At 29.6% G+C, this 11,808-nt stretch overlaps 1 protein-coding gene across 13 annotated transcripts in view; it reads left to right on the plus strand.

Moving 5' to 3' along the window:
* Positions 1-11,203, plus strand: part of LOC130900747 (uncharacterized MFS-type transporter C09D4.1) — a 55,297-nt gene extending 44,094 nt beyond the window's left edge. For all 13 annotated transcript variants that reach the window (XM_057811574.1, XM_057811573.1, XM_057811578.1 and 10 more), the window contains one exon: positions 718-11,203. In XM_057811574.1, coding sequence (XP_057667557.1) covers positions 718-994 — 277 coding nt within the window. In that variant the 3' untranslated portion in view covers positions 995-11,203. The remainder of the gene's footprint in view (positions 1-717) is intronic.
* Positions 11,204-11,808: the final 605 nt, after the last annotated feature.

Here is an 11,808-nt window from a genome sequence, read left to right on the forward strand (position 1 = left end):
ATTCAAACAGTCATAATCAAGCATAATTGTTTCCAATCCGATGACAAGAACTCTAACATTCAGTTAATTCTAGGACATATATATGAATCGAAATAATATTCGGATATGTTTTGTAAAACATTATTGACGTTCTTCTTGCGCATCTTTGACATTTTCCATAAGTAAAAATGAGTGTGTGTATATTGAAAATAATGAGGGTAGTACACGTTTCCAAATTGATACCATGTATCACTCCTGTCCCATTTCAATTGGCAGTTCTAGAAAAATTTTAGATTAACATTTTAAGAGAAGAAGTCCTGCTCATAAATAAGCTTTTTTATAATTTATTAAGTCTTTTGCCAACAATTACAAACTAATGTACTCATTCCCATTTCCTATGACCTCCGGTCTGCTTCAAACTATTTTCTTTTGTGTTCAGGTTACTTTTCATCTAGAGAAAATGATATTTAACAAAAAAAATATCTTATACGACCCGAATATAAATTTATTTTTTTCTCTGGTTTTCTCTGTGACATCTGGATGTTGAAAACGGCTATAGTATCGAGTAATACTTATTTATATAACATTTGAAATCTTGTAAATGATCCCAAGAAAAAATATTATAGATATATTACAAATTTAAGGTAGTTTCACAAACAAAATAAAACTATTTGTGACAAATCTGTTATTTCAGTTAATTACTGGGTAACTTATAATTTCACTTCTTACATGTTACAGATTCTTCATGACAGGCTTACTTCCAGTAGGCTTCGAATTAGCAGCAGAACTGACGTATCCAACTCCCGAAGGCACTTCTGCGGGTCTTCTCAACTGCGCATGTAACGCGCTGGGTATAATTTTTACCAACATTTATTCTTTAATTTTTAATCATGTTAACGATGTTTGGGCAAATATAGCTACATGTTTAGCTTTAGGAATAGGAACTATTTTATTGGCTTATACAAAATCAGATCTCAAACGACAAGCAGCTCAAATTGAAAAGAATGGTATTTAAACTTTTTCTGTTAGTGAAATATGAATTTTAAAAAAAAATTATCACGGTATAGAAAATTCTGCTGGCAGTATATTGACAATGAAAATTTATCAAGAATTTTTTATTTATTCCAAGAAAACGGGACACTCAATTAATTGTGCTCCAAATGTTATAAGACAGTGTCTAAGTTATAGTCGATTATATTTTTGATTTACATTGATTTACGTCTATAGAAACACTTTACTAACAATTAATATTGGATGTTCAAAAAAGACAATAAATTGGAAGACTTTGCTATCGTATTTTTTCTAAAGAATGTATTAGACTTGACTTTTTATTCTCTGTCAACTGATTAGACTCAGTTATCCTTTTTTAGTACTATTTGATAACATTGAAAACATTGATTGTATTCAATATTCAGTATTTTGGCTGAACTTACTTTCCAAACTGTTTTATATTTTCTTTGAAATTAAAATGGTTTCCCTTTCTTACATTTACTACATATTTAAAAGGATTTACTTCTCTTTTGAACTATAACGTTTTCTGTAAAAAAACCAAAAATATTCTGAATTTTCTCCAATCAATTCTCTTTAAATTCTGCGGTATCTACACGTTTCATATGGAATGCACAATATTTCAAAAGATCCGCCAGTTTTTCCTTCGCAATTTCAGATAAATTTTCTGGATATACAACCAAAGTGCCACATTTTGAAAAATGTAACGAAAATTTTCTAAATTCGTAAAATTCGCGGATTTCATTGTTTTATTTGAATATATATCATGGAAAGATGTGGAGAAGTACACAATAATAATAGGATTATCTTTATATCTATAGGGGTCTTGAAGTGAAGGTTTGTCTTTATTTATTTCGATGGATTATAAAATTGGATATAAATTAAATGACTGTCAAATGAAGAATATGTGGAAAAAAGCATTCCATATTGCATAATGGTAAATTGGTAGAAGAGAAAGTGAATCGAGATTTTAGTAGCTAGAAAACGTAAAGAAAACGGCTTAAATGAGGTTATATTATAGTATGACTTCTCAGAAACATGAGCCAGTCGATTACTCATATTATTATTATGAACCGTACATCCACCAATCCTCATTGTAGCTCAAATTATTAGAGCTTTCATAAAATAATGAATGATTGACTCGAATACTTAGAGTCTGCTAAAAAACTGAGCTCTGTCTTCACGCTCTACTAGCATACACGTGGAAAAATTAAATTTGCAAATATAAATTCAACTACTTTTATCACAAATAGGTGACACATCCAGCAAAGTTTTCTATATCTTGATCATTACTTTTGGTAATGACCAAAAAAAGAACGAGAAACATTTGTAAATGTGTGAAAAATATATTTTCAACACATTCGCTACCCAGTGGACATATTTTTAATTTACCAAGAAAGACTTACTCTTATAAGTTCATAGGTCGATTATGTATTGTATAAATTATATGGACACAGTTTTTGTTAATTTAAACGTCCATCTTATATTGCTCTAGCGCGTGATTGAAAATTAACAAAATAGATTGGTTATGTGTTAATAAATGTCGTCTTTAGCTTACCAGGTGTGTAAATCCTCCTGATTGTGAATGATCTAAATGACATTGAGTATGGAAAAATAAAAACGATTCGACAGTGGATTAACATTCCGATTTAACTAGAGAGGACATATCTGACGCATGGCTTATTCGTCTGTGATTGGGATTAGAAATATAGCAAATAAGTTTTTTCACCAAAAAACTTTAATTGCCATGTCAGAGGTCATTAAGAGCTAATAAAACAGCAAAAGAAATGACCGAGCCTATACAATACTGGAAACCCCTCTTGTTAAGGCATTTTGTAAAGTTTGCTGTGTTCTAAATTTTTTTGTAAAACTTATTCTTTCTTCATCTTAGTTGGTAGCGAAAGTGTTAATGTTTATTTCTAGTCTACTATACAGGATGTCCTTTGTTGTTTTGACAGTCCAATTTCTCGCAAATTGTTAACTTGATATGACTTAAATTTGGATGCTTATATTTATTATGAAAAGACTCGACAGTTATCATCACATTGACGTATAGGTGCTCAAAAATGTCTCGTTGCAGTTTCGAGACTAGTTACTTGACTAATAATTTATGTTTATCAGTGGTTACATTTTCGATTAAACTCTCGATGAAATTGATATTGTTTTTTAACAATGCACGAAGAAAATAATTTTTGAATCATAGTCTATCACAAACAGTGCATGCAATATCAAATGGACTATTCTGAGGCCTACTTTACTACTACATGGAAGTACCGGAAAATTTGAGGCAAAGAAAAAAAATTATTTTAAAAGAAAAATAGTTTGTTTTCCACTATAGTTAGATGAAGTTAATTCAAGAACTGTCATTAATTATTAGTGTTTGTAAAGCCTCATAATTTTATGAATATAAAATGAGACATGCACGTCAAAAATGATTGTAGGTACATTAAAACTTTCCTTATTTCAATTTTTAATGTTTAAGTACTGAGGATGAAAAACTCTATTATAGTCTAAGCATGCGACCAAGCAAGACAAAAGCTGATTTTACTTAAATATACGTAATGCTTTATCGAACTCTATATACCTCTATGAAAGTGAGCATTCACCTGTTTGCTGTAATTTTTATAAATTTAAAAAATATGTGTTTGGTTTGTAGAGAGCGACAATTCTCTATTTTGGTTACAATACAAAATTTATACAATCGCGTATGGAACAGTTAATTTGTTCAAATATTGATTTTAATTTTTACTATCTAAGATGATCCAAGATAAGTTGTTTGTACAATTATTGATATTTATTTAGTTTGCTCCTCCTGCTTGAAGGCTTTTTATACGTTGATTTTATTGGAATTGTAATTCTCTATTTTTCATCCCTCGACGATTGCTGAGGACTTCCATCCTCCATGTTGTTTTACTTACAGAGTATCCGCGCAAGAAAAACTGACATCTTTTCATCACAAATATAAGCATCTGAAGTGGTGATTTTTTCATTTTTATGAAATGAATTGTCAAACACATAGTAGGACTATGAAAAGTGAATAATTGTCATACTCATATTCTGATTTATAGTATGACGAATTTTGTTGGAATAGATTTGATATATCGACGTCTTCCAGTATCTATTAGATTTTATAATTGTTATACAAGTATGTGATTGACAAAATAAATTTAATTTATATTTACATATCGTAGAAATTTTATTAATTGTGAATTGACCGATTTCATATAATGAATTTAATGTAAGTTATTGGATTAGAAAAAATATTTTGGGAATGATTTATGTTTTATTCAATAAAAATTGATGATATTCATTTTGTTTTCCAAAATTTGCTTTGCTTTTTGTATTACTAAAACCATTCTAATTCATACGAAACCTGCGTATGATGCAGATTGTTAATGAAATGTGCATCACTTCAAAATTAATTTTCAATCTTTTGGCAATACGTGATGTAATTTTCCAACTTACAGTAGACCATACTCCTTGATTACTCGCATTTATTTGATCGTTTTCAATTTCCTGAATTTTTGTAAATATTCTAGTCTACAGCTCTTTCCTATTCTCAGTCTCGTAAACTGAAATCCAGTCCATAATGAAAATTTGGTACTTGATATTTATAATTTTTATTCACACAGGACTATTTCGGTTAAACTTTTTTTGTTAATAACTACTAGTAAATTCCATTATTAGTTATCACTCTTCTGCTTTGGGGGCGCTACAAAACAGGCAGGAAAATTATTAATACCAAATGAGCGGAATAACTACGAGGGTAACACACATAGTACAAACATCGACTATTCCTGTCTTCATCTGGTTGCGTTTATCTTTTATTGTATTTGTTTTCATTATTTTCGTGAAATAAAAATCAGAACTATTTTAAATTTTGAGTAAAAATGTCGAGGGAAATTTTGTTTATTATATTTTTAAAATTCATATCTCATCATGAACGATGAGTTAAAGTCCAGGTAAGCTGGGATTTTGCACTAATGTGATTTTAAGCAAAGTGAAAATCTACCACAATAATATTTTTTAATAAAAATCATTTTTCAAATGTTTTTTCTTTCTATAATATGTAATAGTTTATAAATTTTAATGACAAACGACAATAAATATATACTGTATTTTCTGGTTATTTATAAAATGAAATGTTTAAATATTTATTGAAATTCTTTATATTTTAAACAATGTGCGAATGTTATACAATAATATAGTATTAAGTATACACATCTCCACGGGAGCACTAGTAAATATTTGTTTTAGAATGGCTCTGAGCCAAATGAAGTTATATGTGGAAAGATATTTATTTTTTTATTTATAATTAGTTGTATGTATCCATTGTATCCTGATTTTGTTTGTATGAAGCCTATTGTTGAATTAATGATATTGTAGTCAAAAGTTCTAGAAGTTCAATGTAGTGTTCAATTCAATGTATTACTAGTACAAAATGTCTTTTTTTAGAAATATAACGTACCGAATTTGAAACTTTTGTCGATATTATTGACAATAAAATTTTTAAAACATAGAAAAATTCTACATGTTTTTAATTGGACGGTATTATGCAGAAAAATTCTCTTAAAAAGCTTTCTAATCATTGTAGAAACCATACAATATATTTTACTATAAATCTTTATCAGTGTAGAAGATAAAATATATTATGGCTGGGAAACAGAACTTTCTATCTTATCTATACATATAGTTCATTCTTAAAATTTTCTTCTAGAAAATACTTACTTTCGTTGTCGTTAATTTCCTACCGAGACTTATCTCTACTTAATCCACTTTACATTGTGGAAACTTCTATATTCACTACTTAAACAATGTTTTGTTTGCACCTAAGCGACATGTGCTTCCATGACTACATCATATTCATATTTGTATAAATTTGAAGGGCATATATGATACGAGTACCTTCATTATGTGAAAACATTTCTTTATTGTATTTATTAGAACCAACTACTATAATGAAAATCAAAGAGTACATTCTTCCACATCCTAAGGTGTAGTTGTATGGTATGGAATGGGAATTGTGATGATTATTATTAACATTTTTTTATTATAAAAATGAGTAAAGCGAGTGCATAAATTCTATCAAACATATATCACATAACTACTCCATTAAGGTTTTCTCTAGAATCAGAATTCTCACAATCTTATTGGTTTTATTTAAAAATTTTGCTTACTTGGAGAATTCCTCTTAACAGTTCAACTATAACTATAATACATATTATGGCAGAAAAAGACTGTTTTTGCAGAGATCTGAATTAAATATTTCACTATTTGGGTACTCTTGGATATAAAAATCAAGACTACATAAAGCATATGAAGATCTAAAGGAATAAAAATAGATTTATCGTGAACAAAAAAAGAATTTCTATTAGTAAATTTAGAACAAACTATTGAAGCAGAAAAACTGACGTTAACGATTAAGTTATAAATTGGTTACAAAACCTCGAAAATCCTGTGAAAGAATCGATGATTATGTTTATGAACACAATATTGAAGAAGGTTTGAAATCTGAGAAAAGATAAATGACTGTGAATGTACGTCTAGTAATACTCTATCTTTCTATCTATAAGTTTTAAAGGAATGAATTCCCAAAGCTACCAAATCTTTTTACAACTTCTTAAAGCTGCAGGACTAGGTTATATTTGGCTCAAGAAGAATTTCTTGTGTTTGTTAATAATGTAGAAGGTTTCCCTTTGTATAAAAATGATGTAACCTACTTCAACAGACTTTATTAATAATGTCACAGTTTTTACTAGATTTCAACAATTTGTAAAATTGTATATTCTTGTGTATTCTAAAATATCACGAAAACAAAAGTATATAAATCAATAGTTAAACCCATATTTACACAGAAAAAATTGACAAAACAAGATGCAAAGTAATAAGAGAAGAATTGAGAATAGTGCCCATAACAACTTAAGAAAAACAATAATTGAGGTGACTTAACAAGGGTGACATCAACAGGGAGTAAAAAAGACATGGCGAGAAAGATCAGTACAAAACAAAAGAGACGGAGACTAAAACATTAGGATGATACAGTATCAGTAAATCCGAGAAGAAGAATAAGAAGAAGTAAAAAAAATTGTACAAGGCAAAATGCAATGAGAAAAATGCATACAAGTGTGAAGTATTAATTTTAACATCTTATAAGTTTATCTTGTTCTTCCATTTGGATTAAAACTTTTACATTTATTATCTAAGAACTGAGTTTTTGTGGATTTTACGATTTTTGCATAATACCGTTCGTTAATTGTTGTAAATAATAAAATGTTTCGTTGTAAAAATTAGTAATTAGGTGTATTTTTATAAATCATCTGTTGAAATATAAAAAAAGAAAATTTGAAAAAAATTATTTGCTGGGCATTCGACCTGCCATTTAAACTTTCTCAGGCAGCTAAGTAATTTATTGTGCACATTGGTAGTAATTGAATAAAATTTTTTTATGATCACCAAAAAGAGTATTCAGCTCTTAATCTACTGCCTCCTAAATTGTCTCTTAATATTAAAAAAATTCCGAGTATAGGACGCCATTTATACACTAAAAAGATAGTTTTATCTATAAATAAACATGCTAAGAAAGTATGTATAGTGATTCTAAGATATATGTTTACCACAATGTATTTTTATGAGCTTCAGAACACAATTTTAGGTATTAGTTAAGCTATAATCTGTTTCTACTGAAAAACAATTATGTTCAAAATTATAATTCTTGCTTAACCTCACTTAAGTTTTGTATATTTTGAGGTTATGTGCTGATTTGTATCTCATATGAGTTGCCTAATTTGTACCGGTCCAAAGTCAATTTTTATTAGACATTCAACTTTTCTAAAGGTCGAATTTTATAACTAGCAGAATGCTTTTACCGCTTAATAATTTATGATATCCAGCCATCGAAGTTGAAGACATCTGAAATAATTAAAAATTAATAGAGTAGCGACAAAATGTGGTTCTCCCATATTCTCGCATATTTCTTCTGTGCAATTTGAGGCGACTTCTTTGACTAGCTATGGGAGTTTCAATAGAGAGAATCTTGATGGATTTTTTCAGGTGTTCCAAATATTTGTTGACAAAACTAATTTAGATGATACCGAATCTTTAATACATTCCTATGATTTAGAAGAAAATTCAAAAGATTCTTGACAAAAAAAAATACCAGAAGGTAGCTTTATCCAATGAAGAAACAGACCTTAAAAGAACAATCATTGATGTTACTGTAGGGCTGGACAGTATGTTGCGACGACAATAATTATATTCAAGAAGAAAATAATAATCTCAGAACTTCGCATGGGTACTTCACTTAGTGGTTTGATGGGGGTTTTAGTTACGAAATTAAAAATGGAGTACTATTAGTTGTAAATGGCTATCCAAATCGCTTCACAAACCTCAGAGCCGTGAAGTTTGCCAAAAAACTGAAGTGATGATGCTACAGTTTTTTGGATACCTATATTATACATTGGATGCGGCCTCTTGACATGGCACTTCCAGGTATATTACAATTTTGAGGTGCCGAAATGTGGATGACCAAATACTTAAACCTAATTGCTAACTAATTTCATATCGTACAAATTCCTGTCGGAATTTTTCACCAGTGCAGACCTTCTCAAATAGTTGAAAAGGCGTCGGTTGAGTATGTTTTCCTAGGAAGCGCTCACCCTGCTTACCGTAAAAAGTGTCGGAAAGAAACGAAAAACTAAATGAGGTCAAAAATCACACCACGTGACAGTGTGGGGTTAGTGTGAATATCACCAATTGTTGAAGAAAGTCCAATTTAATCTTAAGTGTTGATATCGATGATATAAAATGAGGAATTGGAAGTTATAAAATCTGCTGTAGAGAAATCTAAACTATCATCAATGGTAATTGACATTGGCTCATATTCACATTTACCATCTACATTCGAAAAGCATAATCTTTTATTGAAATGTCTGTCATTGAAAATGATGTGTACTGTCGAATAAGTGATGTATGGTTAAAGATAATGTAAAAACTATTATCACGAATGTTTTCCGGTAGTACTCTTAGATTTATGATATTAGTGCCTGAAATGTGTGAGACAATAAGTTTTTGTTCTAATAGATTTGATGTTGGTTTTTGAAACAGTGGAATATAATTTATTGGCTTATTATTTTTGTTTTGAATCAAAATTAGAAAACCAAATACTTCGATTAGAAAATACATTGCTTGAATTAGCAAAGGTTAAAAATAAAAAGCAGTATTATCCATTCTAAGAGGATGCATAAATATAAGAATCAACTGAAATTGAAAACACTCAGGCTGTTTCGTTTTGAAAGCAGTTTTTGAAAAGTGAAACAATATAATTTAAATATTAACAAAAACTGTAATAATCGTAGGAGAGTGACACGTAGAAGTATAGATTTTTCAGAAAACTTTATTGAAATGATACAAAACAGTCTAAATAGGACACAAAGAAGTACAAATCATAATAACGAAAATTGAATTGGTAGTTTCCTTTTTTTGTTATTTAGATATCTAAGTTTCATTCATGATTATATCATATGAAAAACGCTATAAATTCATTATATATCAAATGATATAGAATTGTACAAGATTTTAAATAAAAGTAAGCTTCAACTGAATCAATTCAAAGTTTGAGCATGAACTGTAGAAAGAAAATTCATTGTAGTAGCCAGATGATTACCTATTCCCATTGTTTTTGAATAATTACGAGGGCCGTTTTTTTCCAACCTCCGATCGCTTCGTGCAGACACTACGCGGCCAGAAGAAAGCGGGCGTGCGCTATAGGCGACTGTGAAGCTCTCGCACTACACACTCCGTCATTGTTGACATTCAGGCGTCAGTCGGCGTTGTGCTTCAGGCACCTAAACAAACGCACCTTGAAGCCCCATTGATGTGGCTAATCACCACAAATTTGCCAACTAAATTGGTTATACATAATTGTATCAAAAACTTTTCATATTTGCATGAGATTTTTTCATCGAAGCTGAAGAAGTTACTAGCATAGATGGTTTCTTGGTTTTATTCCGGAGTATTTTTATGTATTTCTCTTTTTTGAATATGTTTGTGTGCTCTTTAGACAGAAGTTACAGTCGATTTCATAGTTCCCGTTAAACCAAACAGTAAATGGCGTAGAGACTCTGTTGCCTTTTATTTACTGAACAAGTGTTACATTACATAATATCTTTGAGGAACCAAACTTATATCTTAAACACAAACTTATAAGAAAGCTACTATAAGAGCTACTATAAGAAGAAATGAATTCTCAGTATGATAATAAAATATTCGTCAGTAACTTCAATTTCATATTAAGAATTATTGTTCACTTTTTTGTTTGATAAATTATAAAACGCTTTCCTAATTATTGGAAACTGTAAATCGGATAATAAGCGTGTTCATCAGGAATGAACCCATAAGCGCGGGCCAAAATGTCTACCGGGGTGGAGATTCTATGTTAGGGACACACGAATTTGTTTTGAGTGGAGTTAAAACAATTTTTTGATGAAAACACTACAAGTGACATTTTAAACATTAGGTCAAAGTTAATAATAGATAATAATAATAATAAATTGTCTTACTTACTTACATGCAAAAAATTTGTGCCCTGTATAATATGTACGTAATTTTTTAAAAAAGTTAATATACTTGCCATTTTATTATATTTGCAAAAACAAACATTAGAGCTTAAAAAAATGCATGCGGGATTTCTCAACGGGGCGGATAAAAAAAGGAAAGGGTCGGAGTCGGCCCATGGGCCGGCTTTTTTGTACTAAATATACATACATAGGTGTTTCTTAATTGATAAATTCAATCAATTTTGTTAAGAAGCTAGCAAAGAAAACGACAATATTTGTGCCTTCATTTTGAAATATGTGTGCCTCAGCAAATGTACAATAAAGATTTTCGTTCATATTGTATGATTTTTTTTAGTGCCTAGAAAGTATATTTTTTGAGTTTTTGGTTAGGTATATTTATATATTTATACATCTCCACAAATAAAACTTCCAATAGAAAACGATAGCCCGGCAAATAATGAAAAAATATTCACAAGTACCCTTTCTTGACAGAAACAGTATTTAAATGGATTCAATTCTTGATAAATATGATTATATCTGTGGTGAATATTCAGTATTATGAGGAACTATTGTATAAAAATATTTATTACTCTGTTGTAGATATATGAGCCGAGTAGATATTTTGTTTATACTTGATGACAATAAATAAAAATTAGATCGAATGATTTTTTTATTTCTTTTTTGTAATAAATTGTAGTGACAAAGTTTATGCTACCATTTTGATATACGAGAATGGCCCAGAAGTACCTGACCCAACAAGGTAAACACTAAAATTTTGGAAACCATATATTTTTCAACGTAATCTCCATACACTTTTCCCAGCGCTGTTCAATAAATATGATGTTGGAAAATCTTCGATCACCGAGCCATTTTGTCAAGTCTGTTTTTTAATACTTTTTTTCTGAGGTAACCTCATTTTTTGTAACAGTTGCATAGATTTTATGAATGTATGGGCTTTTCTAGTTTTAATCACCCTGCTTTAGTTACACCGTTTCCAAAGAGGATACTTCACTCAATTGTTTTGTAAAATTGTCAGAAATGAATATGGAAGAAAGATTTACAAATATAATACTGGCAAATAAGATATTTGAATTGTATAGTGCTACAAAGCCAACATTTATTAGACGTTTCACCTTTAAAGAATATCAAGGAACGAAGGCATCAGGTGGTTTTACTGTTTTTAGTTCAAATATCGAAAAAAAGCTTGAGGATCGCATTTCAAAACTTGAAGAATGTTTTAATCCCTCAATAATTCTGATACACGAGC

Source organism: Diorhabda carinulata, chromosome X (genome assembly GCF_026250575.1).
Source record: "Diorhabda carinulata isolate Delta chromosome X, icDioCari1.1, whole genome shotgun sequence".
NCBI lineage: Eukaryota > Metazoa > Arthropoda > Insecta > Coleoptera > Chrysomelidae > Diorhabda > Diorhabda carinulata.